The 17,655-nt window shown below is 42.1% G+C and overlaps 1 protein-coding gene across 1 annotated transcript in view; it reads left to right on the top strand.

Moving 5' to 3' along the window:
- AVEN (apoptosis and caspase activation inhibitor) overlaps positions 1 to 17,655 on the top strand; it is a 176,791-nt gene that overhangs the window by 158,423 nt on the left and 713 nt on the right. Inside the window, exons 3-5 of the mRNA XM_036082602.2 lie at positions 9,202 to 9,272; positions 14,144 to 14,239; positions 16,794 to 17,154. Coding sequence (XP_035938495.2) covers positions 9,202 to 9,272; positions 14,144 to 14,239; positions 16,794 to 17,154 — 528 coding nt within the window. The remainder of the gene's footprint in view (positions 1 to 9,201; positions 9,273 to 14,143; positions 14,240 to 16,793; positions 17,155 to 17,655) is intronic.

Below are 17,655 nucleotides of genomic sequence, written 5' to 3'. Positions count from 1 at the left end.
CAATAGGTCAGATTTCTTAATTCTTAATTTATAAGACTCTGGAATACATGTAGCAGGTAATCAACAAATTGAAAGGCAACCTCATATTGTTGATAGAAAGGGGTTCAGACATTTTCTCCAGCAAACCCCATAGTATCCTCTGAGGGTATGCTTTGAGCCATCTGTTTCATCAGGAGATTGTAGTGTTTGGAGATTTTAATTATTTAACCTTGATGGAGAACTTTTAATTGCAAGAAGAAAACTTGGGCAGATTAAGGTATAAAATACCATGTTTGAGAGACATATGTAATAATAAGGGTAGATTGACTTTCAAAAAAAATTAGTGTAGACAAGAAAATGAAGTAATAAAGAGCAATGGATGAAAGGCCATGAAATTCAGGCAAAGTTTGGCTCTGCCATGAGACCACATTACTGAGTTTCAAAGTGATCTTTAAAAGGAGAGTATCACTGTACTAGTGGGATTGTGCATTTTTCTGTATCACTGTACTGGGGTGTGGGTGCGTGCATGTGTGTGTGTGAATCTGAGCATCATTCTACAGATGTCAGGCTGTTTTCTCGATCATGACAGTTTGGCTTTGGTTTAGCTCATCTCCCTCTGGAAGTGAATTGCGTGTCACTGTAAGATTATTGATGGTGTTAGAGGACAGTCTCCGTCAGGTGTTAGACCTGGAAACTTTGGTGGTTTGTGTGACGGTTTTCACCAACGTTGGGGTGTCAGGCTATAAATAAAGTACAAATAAGCTGTCAGGTGGACTGAATCTTTTTTAAGTAAATCAACACCATGACCATACCATAATGTGTATATACATGTAAAGCAAGAAAGGGAGAGTGCAAACCCTTCTAAAGGTTTGGGGAAGGAATTTAAATTTCCTTTAAATTTTATGTTTTTCTGTTTCTTGTAGTCCTCTCTTGATTTGTTCAACTCAGAATCCAAGAGCAAGGACAACAGGGAGTGTGTCTTATCTATTTATAGTATTAGCACCCAATAGTGTTTGGCACATAGTTGTGCTGAAAAATGTATGAAAGAATGAAAAAATTACTAAATAAATGAATTGTTACTCCTGAAGTTATTGTTGTTGAACTTCACATATGCCCATTTGCCCTGAGAAAGGTAGTAGACTGTACGCATGTATGTATGTATGTGTTAACAGTATTTATTTTAAAAAGTTCTTGCATTATGCTGGAAACTAGGAATTTATCCCACACTTGCCTCCTCTCAGAATTGGAGAAAAAAGTTGAAAGGCATGTATTTTCTAAAGTTAATTTTAACTACAATTTGAGAAGTTTGGATGTTACATGTATTGCACTGAAATGATTGGAGACAACTCACACTTCAGTGAGCACAATCACTACACTAGAAACTGACCCTTATTAACTAACTACCCCTTGAGTAGGACCTTCTGGTAATCTGTCAGAGAGAGTACAGTTGACCTTTAAACAACACAGCGTTAGGAGCGCCAACCCCCACACAGTTGAAGATCCCTGTATAACTTTCGACTTCCCCCCAGATTTAATTACTCAATAGGTTTACTGTTGACTGGAAACCTTACTGATTATATAAACTGTTGATTAATACATATTTTGTATGTTATATATATTATATACTGTATACTTACAATACAGTAAGCTAGAGAAAAGAAAATGTTAAGAAAATCCTGAGAAAATACATTTATGGTATTTATTGAAAAAATCTGCATATAAGTGAACCTGCAGAGTTCAAAACCCTGTTATTCAGGGGTCAGCGGTACTTGCTTCCCCACCCTGTATTCATTCTCTTTCCTTTCAAACCCCTGATTCTTATCTGGGCACATGGCCACCTGGGAAGAAATTAATTATCCCACATTCCTTGTAGCTTGATAAAGCAATACGATACTGTTATGGCCCAAAGAGAAACAAGTGGAAAAGTCCTATGGTGGTTTCTGGGAAAATGTAACGAACAGAGGATGCATGCTTTTTGCCCCTTCAAGTCTTCTTCCATCTTGCTGTCTGGGATTTTGATGAGATAGCAGGAGCTCTGGTCATCAGCTTGAAGCATGACAAGAAGGGACTTCATAGGAATGACAGAACAATAAACTCGCAGGAGCCCCCAGACTAGCCTTTGATCGCCCAAGTCTCGACTTCATTTGGTTGATGGAGATATAACTTCTTATCTTGTTTAAGCCATAAATTCCCAGGTCTTTGTTACACGCAGCCAGACCTAATCATAATGGACACACTATTTTACTAAGGTCAGTTCTAACATCTCATGATTCCATTGCCCATCTGAGGATTGGTCCTTCTATTCTCTTTTTTATTTTGCCATGTCTAATTATTTACTCTCATCTTGGAATTCTGTGCCAGGGTTTGATGTTGGCCTTGTTTCAGAAAATAATTGATCTGAGAGGTTACTAGATTGTCTCCGGTGGTACAGGGTTAACACAGAATATTCACCAACTATTTGGGGGGCAATCCTCTAGATTCTAAATTCTAGAATGTCAGCATCATCCTTCTCTCATAAAGTATAGAACCCTCTTATGGTACTTGAGTGTATTTGGCTTTTCCTTCAACACAATCCATACAGATGGGGAAGCCACTTGTTAGGGGCATTGGAAAGATAGGCACATCTTATTATGTAGTGCTCAATGTGGATACTTGATGCTCAGGGGCTTTTGGGGCCCCACATCTGGTGAGAAAGCTAATTATAGGTCACTGTTGAGCAGGAGGAGAGATTTTTCTTATCTTTCGTTCTTTTGGCTCAACCTAACTTTTTTATTAATCATTGTAGTGGCTTGTATAATCTTCCTCACAAAGACAAAGTGTTAGCTGTTGCTTTGTTTTAGGGTAAATATCGAAGTGCTTGATACCTACATCTAGAAATGTTCATCCATGGAAGCTAGAAATTGAGTAGCAAGATTTTTTATGTCCTGTAAGCTGAACTACGGGTCATCTTTGGTTTGATCTGTGTCAGCCTGTGGACCTAGGACCCACCTTGACCTTCCAAATATGTCATCTCTCATAGATGAGAATAGAGAAATTCAGAAAGAAAAAAAGGTATATTTCATTTTCTATAGCAGCCATGATAGTGACTGTTAGGACATACTCTCTTTCTATGAAGACTGTGAACTTGTCAGCCTATGAGGCTCCTTTGTGATTTCCCAGAGACATTGTGTCGTGGTTGAGGACATATTCTAAGGGCTGTGGGGTAAATAAAGAAGAGCCAGGAAAATGGAACTTAAAATGAAGTATTCATTCGGAACTAGTGATCCATTCTTCTTGCTTTCTAGAGTTGGTTTCTGAAAGGATGCACCACAGGGGTCTGGGCCAATTTTATGAGAAAAAGCTCCAAATACCTAGGACAGATGTCAGTTATGGGAATTGCCACTACTGAATTATTAGAAGGGGTGTTATTAAGCTTGGGTACATTTTCTATCTTCCACACTCACTCTTCACGTACACCTCATGTGTATTGTCGAAGCTGGAAGTCTTTGTAAAGGTTCTCTTTGCCCACATAAAGGCTGTTCCTTGTAATTCCACCTGACCTTCCTTAGAGAGCTTTATGGTTATATCAAGTACTTTCACTCTTGCTGGTGGGCTGAAAGGGTAAGCTTCTGTTCAAAGCTGTGTCACCTAGGACTAGATGGTAAGCTTTTGGAAAGCATATGGTACTATAGAATCCTAACCAGTGTAGTGTCCACTTTGTCACTGATTCTAAGACCTGCGTTAGACCAATTTGAGAAGTCAGGCAGAGTGAGAATCCTGAGTATTATAAATACAGTGACAGAGTTGGTATATCACCTTTATTTCTCCAACACCATCATTATCAGAGGACTTAGAGTTCTTTAAAACTTAGTTTTATTTTTAGAAGCCATATAGTAGTTATTTAAAGGAACCCTTGAAGTAATTCCTTTCCTAAAATGAAGAATTCTTTATTTTTGAGTTTGGATTTTCATATCTTCAAACATTAGTATATCAGATGTCATCAATATTTGTTATTTATTTTTGTCCTAGGGAACTCAGATAGCCAAGAAGCCTAGTGGAAATAACTTCATTAGTTATAGGTATAATAATAAATGGTAGGAGCCAAGAGGTCTTGCGTCCAGCCATTAACTGGCCAGGTGGCCTTAGGCCACTGAGCCTCTCTAGACCTAAGGTTCTGTATTGTTCTATCAAGTGAGGGTTAGAATGAATGATACCTGTGGTTCCAGCCTATGAGATCTATGCATGTTTGTCTTAAATGCATTCTGAGAAGGTCCTTGCCCTCAAGAAATTTTAGCTTTTTTTCTAGATTTCCTTACTTCCTTCTGGCTGGGCTCGAAAAGTAACATGCACTTGTTGTTTACAAAGGAAAATTAAACTAGAAAATGTATTATACAGAAAGGAAAAGTCTCCTTCAATCCCATCCTGTGAGAGAATCATTCTTAAAATAGGTATATAATGGTCTCAGTTTATTTCTATACATATATTAGTATGCTTGTGATAGATACACACATATGTATGTGTATATATAGTATGTGTATATATGTGTATGCATATATCTATATATCTTATTTATACTGCACTAAAACTTGATTTTTCCAACATGTAACAGTTGATATAATCTTTCCATGTCAGTACATCTAAAGCTACTTTTTTTTTAATTGACGTATAATTGACATATAACACTATATTAGTTTCAGGTGTACAACATAATGATTCAATATTTGTAAATATTGTAAAATGATCCCCACAAGTCTACTTAATATCTGATATCATACATAGTTACAAATTTTTTTCTTATGATGAGAACTTTTAAGATCTCTCTTAGCAACTTTGAATTATACAATACAGTATTATTAACTATAGTCACCATGTTGTACGTTACATAAGCTACAGTATTTCTAAAATGCCTCATAGAAGGTCACTGATTGAATATTGGAGGCATACCAAGTACACATTTTGGCCAAATGGTCAAGTGTTAAGTCATATTTAGCTGAAACTAAAGCTAAATATCAGTGTCATAGAATGGATGCCTGGAATCCAAAAAAAAAAAATCTGAAATTTTCGACAAAACTTGAAATTTTTTAATAAAAGTTTTTAGTAGTCAGCTTTAATTCTGACAATATACAGGCATTTTCCTTTCACCCTACTGCCTGCTGTTAGATTGATCCTGCGGTCACTGTACTGTACTACAGAGTTTGGTACTGCTGGTAGTAAGTTGCCCCTTGGCAATTAACCTTGCCATCTCCAATAATAACTAGGTAAAGACTAGGTTGTAGACTAGGTAAAGACTTCTCTCCTCATTAATGACTGGCCTTGGAGATTTACGTGATGATCGTGAGTTTGACTGAAGGAATCCCAGAAATGGAAGCATTGTGCACTGCTTGAAACATCCTTTCTAAATATTTTCAGAAGCATGCTAAAGATTGCTGCCAACGCATATATCTAACTTTCTAACATTTTTGCTGCCTCACACAATTAGTTGATTGAAAAAAAAATTCTGTCACTAATTTTGGGTCTAAAGTTACGGCAGTCTTGTCGTTGACTTTCAAGATGTAACAGAATCGTTTCAATATCACTTGTATCTTGGCTTTCATTCATGCACACCAACTTCAGCATTGTTTCTGGAATAGAAGGATAGGAGACTTTTTATATGTAAGAAAAATGTGAACTCTCAAAGTCTTAACCAGTTTTGTTTAAATCCCCCCCTTATTTAGCAAATTTTAGTGAATAAATTACCTTAATAAGCAATCATTAGATTTAGCAGGGTTGCTATTTTGGTATTCTTATCTGCAAAGTAGAATATCATGGGATTTTTGTTGCTATTGCTGTTCAAGCAGCCTATATAACAGGAACTAGCTCGTCCTCCATTTTGTTTGAGGATATTGTGTGAATATACAAGGCAGTTCCACAACCTCTTGTAACTCATGCAGTTAGTCTTTGGCTGAAGAAGAAGGAAGAAAGCACAGTACTCCTTATATGCTTTCTCGTTCTGTTCATTACACTGTGCCATAATTGCCTTATGAACACAGAGCTGGTGAGTGTGATTCCTAACACACCCTTCCCCATGTTTGTTTCATTGTCAACCACAGTCAGCTGTCTCTGCTCCCTGGTTTCTGTACGTCTTCATGTGGACTCACCATGTTTGGGTGAGAGACCGGGAACTCTTTGAGCAGGAGAGTAAAGTAGGAGCAAGATTGCATGCATTGTTAACGTACTGTGCTGTTGTATTTAAAGGAGGTCTGCATGTTCAGACGTCTGATGCACAGGATAGAGGAGGGGCACCATTGTTTTTGTGCATGTTGCAGTATAATTCAGGAAGGAGAATTTTGCTAACATGTTTCCCAGAAGCACTTTTGATGCTGGAATTCATCATTTGGACAAGTCTGAATACTCTCTCATCTTCAGTGACAGGATTAGAGAGCTTGGCGTTCTGTAGCCGTCTAAAATTTTAACAAGTTTATTTTTCCAAGTTGGCCTCTATATGATTTATTTATTAGAATTTTAAAAATGTGTTTTGAAGTTTGATTACTGTAAACAAAACATGTTTTTGGTATCTCTTTTTCCTCAGTCATTTTCTTCTTTGTATTGTTTATGTGTATGTTTTGTATGAATCAGAGAGGACTTCGTGGATGTCATTGTGATTTTACAGACTTTCCTATTCTTGAAATTTTTACGTTGCTCAATTAACAAAAGCCATGTCTGATTACTCTCTTAATCTCTGTGGATCTTTTTCTAATTTTTTTTCGCCCCCCTTCCCTTAGTTTTCTATAACCTTGGTCTCATCTCCTGATGATTTTTAATGAATTTTGGACACTGGTTGTAAAAAATACTAGAGATAATTTTAGGCTATTGATAATGTCCTTTTCCTCCAAAAAGGATATACTTTTGCTTCTTGTGGGCAGAATCAGAGGTTAAGATGATTTACAGCTTTGCCTCAGGCTGTATGAGGGCTGGCTTATTCCTACTTGGTCCCCACTTCTAAGATGGAATCATCAGGGGTCCCACCTGAAAGCCTCCATTTTCCTCATCCTTGGGCCCCGAATGGCAATTTTTGACTGCCCCATGCCATAGAACTAGCAGAAGCTTCTGCATCTTCACAGCCTCCTTGGTTGTTACTTTATGCTCAGATCTTCAGTTTCTCAGTACCGCCTTTGGGAATGAACAAATGCCTCAAAGGGAAAAAGCAGTTCTAAATGTTATTAGCTTCTCTTCTTTCTGGGACTTTTCTCACTCGTGTTCACACCTGGTAGCTCTGTTCGGCCTAGTGTTCCTAAGTTGTTCTCAGCAACAAGCTGTTTAGCCATTGTTGGAATCTTACCTGTATTTGAAAGTGAATATTCAAATATTAAAAATATATACATGTAGCATCCCTTGTTTGCATTACTGTTATCTTATGCTGATTATATATTATAGTCGTCTCTGCAGTCATAGCATCATTTATAATATAGAAGTTCGGGAATGCCATAGGGGCCCCTGCGTGGCTCAGTAGGGTAAGCGTCCAACTCTTGATCTCAACTCAGGTCTTGTTCTCGGGGTCATGAGTTCAAGCGTCATGTTGGGGAAAATGTTCAGGAATGCTAAAAATAACACTGAATGAGATATTCAGGTATTTGGCCAAGTTTTAAAAATATACCAGATTGATTTTTAATTTATTCATTTATCATTTATTTCATACATAGATTTATTTCATATATAGCAAATGGTATTTCTTATTTTCACTCCTTTTCCTCTTTCTCTATTGGGTGGTTTAATTCTGGTTGATTTGCAGAAGCTCTTTGTATGTAGGAGATATTAACCCTTTGCTTATATATGATATAAATGTTTATCACCAGCAAATATAGTTTGTATGACTGCTACATTTTAGGATTTATTGAGTTTTTGTGTGGCTTTTTTATAGCTCTTTTAAAAGCTAATATTGCACAGATATTTATAAAGAAAATACACAGATATAGTCACATATATACTTATATGTTCTATATACATATAAGGCCTTTTCAATTATATTATTCAGATCCTTTACGTCATAATTTTTTGAGGGATCAAATTGATTCCCCAATGACTGAGAGTGTTAATTTTACTCCTTCTCCTGATAGTGTTGTTCTTGGTCCTTTTTGCCTTGAATTTGATCTTGCTAAATGCTCATATTGTGCTCCATTGGTTTTGGAAATGAGGGGAGTGGTATAGATTCTAATTTTATCTTTGTCTCTTTAATTTTGAATTCTTCACTTCTTTTTCCCTCTTTTAATTTAGAAGAATGGATTCGATGGTTAAGTCACCTGAGAGGTATCACGAAAGAGGAAGTGGCCCTGAACCGAGTCTTGGAGTATAAATACAATATGAATGCATAGATGTGTGTGGGTATTCCAGACGAGGGGGAAGGACTGAAAAAGAAAGAGGCTAGGATGGAATAGGAAGTATGTTTGGAATGTGATAGGAGGCTGACTCAAGCAGAAAGTCTGAAATAATAGGAAGTAAACGGGGTTTATTGAGGTGGGACCACATTTTGGGAATCATGAAGTGAGCAGAGAAATAATTCTTTGTTTATAAATTAGGTGTTCTTAAGACAAATAACCAAATAACTGTGCATTTACAAAATAAGCCTTGTGTCAAAGCTTGTTGTCCAGGATCATCTTTCATGCTTGTTTATGCCGATCTTATAGGTTCATTTTCCTTTATTCCAAGAGCTCAGAGCAGTGCACCATGATTCACATGAACTAATCTCATGCACATTCTTTGAGTTTTATTTTGCATTTGACATTCTAACCAGGTGATTTTTGGAGTGATGTTTGAGGCTGATAATCTCACCTCAAAGAGATAGTTTAAGCCTGTCATATTGTGGGTCAGCTTAGAACTTCTTTCCTTCAGTTCTGTTCTTCTGCCTTTTCAGCTGTGCCCACTCCCCACATCATAAATACTCATTTCTTTGCATACATTAAGCAGATGAGATAAAAATGTGCTAAATATGAGTTGATGGCCATGTCTGCTGGCCTGTTTTGTTATTTTCCAGAAGCACGTAGATGGTGGCTTACTGAGAATCGTGTGAAGCCAACAGTATTTTCAGGTGCCCACCAGGCCCAGATTGCTGTGTAAAGAAGTGGAACCCAGGAACGTCTATTGAATGCTACCACTGAATTCTGGACAGTTAGCTCTTCAGAAATGGCACTTTTATTCCCAAGGGGAAATTTAAAGAACTCACTGTTTTCCTTTGGCTCCTGCATAAAATTATGTTTTCTCTATCCCTAGGGGACTCCTTTTCACAGTTCCGGTTTGTTGAGGAGAAAGAGTGGGATGGTGAAGCTTCATGTCCAAAACAGGTAAGATGGTTTGTCTTGACTGTGGATTGACTCTTCTCAAGGCTGAAGACTAATGCCTTCACATTATTGTTGAGATAAAGTATCGGGGTAGAGAAGACTAGTGATTCATGTATAGTTTAGTCTCAGTTACCTAAACTGTTCAGAAAATTTTCAGGGAGCTTGAATTATACAGGACCTTGGAGCTAGAATTCACCAGTAAAACTGGCCATCTGTGTGAATTACTCATAGTGTATGGTCATGATTTTGAGTGGATTACTTTGCCATTTGGCCTTTCTTTTCCCTTTCTGTGAAAAATTTCCCTTAGGGTTGAAAATTAATTTTTTCCCTCACACTGTTTTTGGTATTAGGTGAAAAAAATCCTTAATTTTATAGCTTTAAATAACTCTTCCTCTATAGTTAGGAGAATAAAGCTATAAAGTAAGAGCAGATATCACAGAAGTCGTTCAGTAAATCCGTAAAGCCCAGCCACCTCATTTGCTTTGTGTTCATGCCATATCTTCTTCCCAAGGAGTTTCGATTATTTTCCAAGTGCGATTTGACTGATTCTTTCCATAGGAGAGAGGACAGGTATTCTAACCCTTTTAAAAAGCACAGAGAATCAGTGGTGGCTTGTCCTCTGCTCCCCGACTTTATGGCTAGCGCCTGCTGTCCACTACAACGCTTTGACAATCTGTCCCCAGTTTCAGACACGTGGCTGAGAAGCAGACCCGAAGCCCAAAGGTCGGGCACCCTCCTCCCCATTCTGCTACCAGCTCAGTCACACACACACACACACACCCCCCCATAAGCGGGTCATTTTCTGTCTGGGCTGGTGTTCTATTTATTTGTTTGGGATGGACATTGGCTTACCATACAGACCAAGGGGGAGGAAAGCTACTTGTGGAATGACTGCCTGTCACTTTACGTAGAGGATGTATTACAACACGGGAAAAATAGGGCATTAAAAATATTCATCTTTGCTTGAGTCTGTGTGGGCATATGCCAGAGGTACAGTTTAGAATTCTAGGACAAATTGCAAACAGACCAGCGGAAGTCATCAAGGAATACAGCGAAAGCCAGACAACTCCCATTTCAACTCCTTTTGAACCATATCGATGATTAGAGAATATTTCAGTTATCTTGAGAGCTTCAAATAATTCTAAAGTTCTTCATGCATCAGAACGCTAAGAACTTGTTATTTACTCAATATTTTATTAGATGCAACTATTCAAAGATGAATAAGACAGAGACCATGCTTATTCATTGCCTTAGCACCGTGGCTGATAGATAGTAGATGATCAGTAAATATTTACGTAATAAATGAAAAAGAGTGTGACATAAAATAAGTGGTGTCCTCAATGAATCAAGATACTACTGTGGGGGCCACTTTGGGCTGGAAGGGATTGAGAGCAGTACCATGGGAAAGAGAGTGTCTGAATGGGCCTTGGTGGGTCAGGGTGATGCTGGTTGGTCCTATTAAGTGAGGAGAGCCGAAGGCCAGCTGTGTTCAGAGTCAGGATGTAGCTGGAGTGCAGTGTTCCCAGAGGAGGCTTTAGGGGTACGTCTGGGCCAGGTACTGCCAGCAGTTTGATCTTCATTTTCTTCTGGGGGGACGTTTAGCATGTGGGTAGGAGCACAGATCTTGGAGAGACAAGCCTGAGTGTGAATCTTAGTTCTACGACTTAGGCGAACTTCCTTCCTTCTCTTGTGTTCTCTTCTGTAAAATGGAACTAATAATAGAATATAACTTGGCGTTATAATGAGGATTACATTAGATAATAAATAAAAGCTCTTTAGTGCAGTTCCTGACATGTATGAAACACTCACAATTAGCTCTTAATCCTACTCTTATTTGTTCACAAAAGTTTTGTTTGGCAAGAAAATGGAAATGGCTAGATTTGACCTGAGCAATATTGGGAAGGAGGGATCGAAGAGGGAAGAGGCGGGAGGCAGGGAAACCAGTTAGGAGCATATGTTTTGGGCGAACTCAAAGGGACGAGGGCCTGGGAGTGTGGGGAAGTGGGAGTGGAACATGGTTCACTGATAGACGGATTTCAGCACAGGACGAGCTAGACTGTGTCACATGTGGGACGTGCAGGCAAGAAAGGTGTGCAGTGGCGCAAAGCTTTCTAGCTGGATGGCTAGGTGAGTTGGTGAAGCCATTAATGGGGCACAGAGAGGGCAAGTTTACTTTGAATATTTTGAGCTGATGTATGGGTAGGACACATCCAAAACTAAATTCCTCACTTCCTTGTCAAAACCTGTTCATGTCCCCCTTAACTCCTCACTAGGTTCTGGTTTTGCTTGAGAGAGAAAAAGGTGACAAGAAGTTTGGGAAGTATAATGGTCTGATCAAAGGCTATTTTTTCTTTAGTTGCAAAGTGGACTTTCTAGCAGGTTCTTTGTCTTACACAGACACTGAGACTGAGAGTCTAATAAGTAATAAGGTTCCTGGACAGAGGGGACAGGTTTTCACTACCCAGACAAAGTTCTGTGCACACTGACCTCAGAGAATTTGTTCTAATTAACAGTCAAGGCTGGCTTCCTGCTGCCAGCCTCAGAGTATGCAGGAGGGAAGGCATCAGGGTGTCCGGGCATCGCAGGTCAGGCTGCACGCCCCGACTGTGAGTGACCATCAGAGTTGGCCAGATGGATATGGAGACTGGGTTCTCCAGGCAAAAAATAACCTCTCGATTATTTTAAGACATAGCAAAAAGCTAATTTGTGGTTATTATTCCAATGAAGCCTATTGTTAAATTCACACTTTACTATGACAAGCATTTCACCTCAGCTCATTTTATATGTTAGACCTTCAGCTTTAGCCCTTAAGGGGAAAGACTGGTGGTGAGGAAACGAGTCTTCTTCGAAAGTGGCATTTGATGGCAGGTTCTAGGCTCCAGGACTCCTGCAACTCCGCCTGCTGGTTTGAAGTGTCTGCCCAGCATCATGGAGACTGTGCAGTGTGTACGGGGCCTTGGATGGTGGGTGGGAATTAGAAATGTGGGGGGAGGAGACATTCCAGGAGCAGACACAGCTAGATGGCCATCATTCAGAATGTGGCTCAGAAGCACAGCCTGGCCAGTCCCTTATCTTTGTGCAGCCACGCCTACTTTTCGTTGTTGTTTTTTTCCCGTAAGATTTTATTTATTTATTTGTCAGAGAGAAAGAGAGCACAAGCAGGGGGAGAAGCAGGCTCCCTGCTGAGCAGAAAGCCCGCCATGGGGCTCAATCCCAGGACCCTGGGATCATAACCTGAGCCGAAGGCAGACGCTTAACGACTGAGCCACCCAGGCACCCCTACTTTTCATTGTTGAGGATATACCTTGAAGTCATGTTGCACATAATGCCAAAGAGGGCAGAAGAAGTGTGGCCACTTTTAGCCAGCCCCCCCCGCCCAACACCTCAGCGGTCCTTCTGTCTGGGGAGCTAAGAGAGCCACAGGTGAATGGCGGGCAGGCATGGCGGAGGTGAAGTCCTTGCTCTTTTATCGGCTGAAAGAAGGGGGTCTGCTTGTGTGCAGATACCTGGGCGGGAGGGAGGGTGAGATTTCCAGTGTATAATGTGACAGCTTACCCATGGATTAAGCATTCGGCATCACACCTTTCTACCGGGTTGAGAGAATTTCTCCAAACTTGAAAATGAAGACTTGGCCACCCTGGTCTGATCACAGCCTTAAGGTGCTGAGTGCAGGGCTGAGGAAAGGCCTGGAATGCATATTAAATTTCTCGCTTTCTTGTCAGGGCTTTGCCAGCTTCCATCCTGCTCCCTAAATACACTGTGTTTTTTAGAAGTGAGTTCCTTTTTTGCCAGGGCAGGGGCCACATCTGGCGCTGCTGACGCTGCTCACCTAAGAGCTAGCCATCTCGGGAATATTCCAGAAGGGCAGTTGAAAAGCCACATCGTCCCTCTCATTCCTTGTGTACTGCTGTTGTGGGGATTAGGGGTTACAGTGGGTCTGGATTGAGTATCAGGCTCTTCTTGAGTGCACCATCCCCACTCACTGTAAACCCATCTACCCAGGACATTCCAGACATTGCTGCAGTGGAATCCAGACTGACCAGGTGACCCTTGGCTTTTCTTCTAACTCGAAGCCAGTGATTTTACAATAAGCTGTGTTTCCAGCTGGGCCTGGGAGGTCTTTGGTAGACGAGGCGGTCGGCAGTATCTGCCTCTAATGTGAGGTCATTATAGTCAACTTTTGGTTTATTCTTTCTCTTGGGTGGCCAGGGCACCGGAAAGTAGCCATTAGACTGTCATCAAGCCCTGAAATAATCTGGAATGTTTCCTCAACTACTGTCCATTTGGGAGGTCATTGCAGGGATAGGACTCACTTCCATGAATGGGAGAGGAGTCAAGGGAAGCTTTCAGTGTTGGCCTCACACAGAGCGCTGCTAGCTAGCGGGCAAGTCTGGCCCCTGCTTTCTGGCTGGAACAGGAGCATCTACCTCCCAGGCTCCTTCGGCTGTGCCGATCAGCCCCGTCTCGCTGCTTAGACAGCTCTTCCCTCCTCTCCCCAAGGCCAGCCGTCTGAATTGGAGGGGGAGGGGTCCACTTCAATTCCATTAAATGCTTATTTTTCTTTCAATTTGCCAGTAATTCCCGAAGCATCTATAGTTTCCAGGTTACTGTTCAGTCTTGATGTGGGGGTGATTGCTGCCCTGTTCCTGCTCTCACAGTGTGAACTGTGGCTCCAGAATGTGGCTTGGGTTTTGCTCATCTTAACACCGTGATGATAGAAATAGCAACCATATCAAGTATGATCTAGGATAGGACTTACTCTCTGCTAAAAGTAATGTCAGTGGATGGTTTATTTACTTCTGTCATCTTCTGCTTTTTTATCTCTAAAAGGTCATTTGTAATCATCACCTGATATGTGTGTAATTTTTTGTTAGAATTCAGCATTTTATGTGGACTGTGAGTCACTGGTTCGAGCCCTTCAAGAACTGCCTCTCTCACTCCGACTCAATGTTGCTGCCGAACTGGTCCAGGTAAAAACCCCGACAGGGTCTGTCAGCTGGTGTGGGTTAGGGCAGATGAAGAAAAAGAGTGAAAAATGTCACTCTGTAGGATGTCTCAGCATCAGCTTTTCCTTTGATAAAGCTGAGGCTCTTGTATCAAGGTATCATTTTGAAAGTTTTAAGGGAGAATCAAATAATTTTGAGTCTTTTTTTTTTTTTACATTTTACATGTGAAACATTTTGAAGGATCAAATGTAATGGAATTGAATGAAATGTAAAGTATAAAATCTGACTGGCATTTTACTCAAAAATTAATGTGCCAGGCTCTGTGTTTAGCACTAAGCAGACAGCGGTGATCAGACAGACATGGTTCTTGATCTCATGGAGCTTAATCTATTGGGAAATGTGAGTATTGGTCAAGTTATCCAATTGTGGTATGTCCCATGAAGGAGTGTAGTGTGCTATGAGAATATATAATAATGAACCTGATCTACTCTGGTGTGATTAGGAATGGCTTTCCTGAAGGGGTGTCAGATGAGCCGAGATCCAGAGTATAAAAACACGTGAGTTGGAATTTAGAGAGGAGTGACCCAGTCAGATCTGCCTTAACACTGCTGCTGAGAATGAGGATGCCCAGGAGCATTCTGGCTGCAGAATGGAGGGGCTTGTGGGAACGGGTGGGTGTGTGTGTTGGCAAATGTGCGCGGGCGTATACCCACCAGCGGAGACTGGGTCACACCAGGAGACTGCTGCAGCAGGCCCGGGGGGCAGCGTACGTGGGACTAGGGCGACGATGGTCGAGACAGCAGAGAATTGGACTTGACCAAGACGTACTTCAAAAGGAAAATTAGCAGGGCTTGGAAAATACTGGAAATGGTGAGCAAGCAAAGAATTATCCTTGGCCTTCCAGCCTGTGCAACTCAGCGCTGGGGTAGTTATCAGGAAGGGGGAGGTTTGGATGTTACGGGTCTGTGCCTCTGAGATATCAAAGTGGAAATACGAGTCGGTTATAGAAATCTCTAGTTGAGAACGTAAATATACCAGCGTAAGATAGCAACTGATGAATGAACTGACAGAGGGGGGGGCCCGGCAGACCGTAGCACAGGTACTTCACAATGTAGCTGTGGCTCGACGGCGTTTTTAAAAAAGTGAAACCCTGGGCAGTACTAACTGTAAAGAGAACCCCAGCAGCTGAAACGACCCACTTCGTGCTGCAGCTGAATGTATTGCTGCACTTGAGCAGACGCATGTCTGCTCTTGTTTCTGTGGCCCTTACCGGCCCCCGGTTTAGGGCAGCAAGTAGAATTCAGGGCTGGGGGGCAGGGCCGGGAAGTAGAGAGGATGGCATTTGCCTCTGACGGAATCACCATGGAGCTTTAGGAAGGTTTGGGGGTGTTTGGGGTTTTCTTAGTGATTGGGAGAGCACTGCTTTCCCTGCCGGGTGTCCAGAGATGTTCCAAGTCCTGACAAGTGTGGCTGGGGTGCATTCCCCACAGCATGGTGAAGGGTTAGCACAATATGCCAGGGAAACACCGAGCTGAAGGTGATGGGGCCTCAGGGAGAAAAGGAAGCGCTGTGACCATCGGAAAGTGAGGATTTGTGTCCGATGTAGGGCAGTTATTCTCAACTGTGTACGTCAGAATCATCTGGGGAGTTGAAAACAAAAGCAACGTGAGACGCCCACATCCCAGCTTTGTCTTGCACACTGACAACGACGGAGGACTGTTTATGTGGAAAGCCATCCTGTTTTAAAAGCCCTGAGGAGTTATTAGCACACTGGATCTGCTCGCGATGCTTCAGCGTGCAAATAAGGGGACAGTGCCTCCACCAGGGTTTGAACCTCATTCTGAGGTTCTACCCTCTCTGCCGCCATGCTGGTCACCCCAGGCCTCCCTCCAGAACAGAGCTGCTCAGCCTTAGCCCTACATTACAGTCACCTGGAGAGTTAACTCTTGTTAAATTATTGCAGAGAAGTGCACGCATAAATATATGTAACCATGGAATCAGCGTCCAGATCAAGAATCAGAATATTGGCAGCACTCCCGACGCCGCCCGTCCCCCGAGTCGCTACTTCCCTAAAACCACTCTCCTGACTTCTAATAGTAAAGATGAATTTTGCCTGTTTTTGGACTTTTTACAAATGTAATCAAATAGGTTTTCGTTTGTGTCTGGCATTTTTCACTCGAATGTTACTAAGAGTCGTTCTTGATGACTCTGTCCCTTCACCTTTATTATTAGTGCATGTAAGTACCGTGCACAGATCTGATTTGCTAATTACTTCTGGGTGCATTTTACAGGTGTTTATCTCCTCACAGCTCTAAGCATACGTACATTCACCCAGACCTGGGGTACTGCCAGTTCTCAGGGCAGTTACAGAAAGACATGCCCTTCCGATGTCAACTCTGCAATGGCACAGAGCGGAGGGGGGCAGAGGGGGAGGCACGGCCCTGTGGTGTTTCAGTGAGGTCACCCCATTTATGCCAACTCAGTAAGGAAGGGTTCTGGGGCAGGGGGGACCCTTTGTGAACTTCCTGTCTGAATTGAATTTTCCTACTCCACAAAGTTTGGCTTGCTTCTCTTTCAGACCACCCTTCCTTTAGAGCTTCCTCAGGTGAAACCAAAGAGAAATGAGGAAGGCAAGGGACTGGGGATGCGGTTAAAAGGGCCCCTGGGGCCTGGAGGAAAGGGCTCCATCTCCGAGCTGAAATCGGCCGCTGCTGGCTGCCCCAAGTACCTGGATAAAGATGGCCCAAGCCCCGCTCCCTCACAAGGTTCTCAGAAACCCAGCACCCCACTGCAGTCAGCAGCGGACCACTTGGAGGAAGAATTAGACCTGCTGCTTAGTTTAGATGCACCTGTGAGAGAGGGAGATAACATCGCACCAGACCAGACCTCTCAGGACCAAGAATCTGAGAAAGATGGGAAGGTGGCCCAAGAAGAAGGAGGTATGGCTTCCATTTTATTCCCTATCCATCTTCTCTTTTGTGTGCCAACAGCCCCACCTGTGTCACGTCCCTACCCCTCTCCACCAGCGTCTGACATCGATCTGCCGCTGTCCGCTGACCTTTCTGACAGCCTGCCTCTCAGTCGCTATGCCGGGCTTGCAGAGCTGCTCCCTGCCTGATTGCAGTATTAAACCCGGGGCTGCTGCTGGACCGGGCGCTAGAAAAAGGCATCCGGATCCTTGTCGCCCTCAGCTGTGCAGCAGCAGACCTTTTAATCGACTTCTCCAGACTTCTGGCTTGCTATTTCGATCTTACTTTTGTACAGAAGAGCACTTCGGCCTTTGTGCGTGCCCTGCGAGCCCGCGGGCCCTCTGCTACAGAGAGGCCGAGGGCGTCGGCTCCATCCCCGCACTGCACTGGAGAACCTGTAAGGACTGCCCAGGATTGCTACGACAGTACAAGAACATGGAGCTGCTGGTCTTTTTAGAAAACTAGTGAACT

The sequence above is a fragment of the Halichoerus grypus genome, chromosome 8, assembly GCF_964656455.1.
Source record: "Halichoerus grypus chromosome 8, mHalGry1.hap1.1, whole genome shotgun sequence".
Lineage (NCBI taxonomy): Eukaryota > Metazoa > Chordata > Mammalia > Carnivora > Phocidae > Halichoerus > Halichoerus grypus.
Note: the sequence above shows the minus strand (reverse complement) of the source record. Positions and strands in the feature narration are given on the sequence as shown.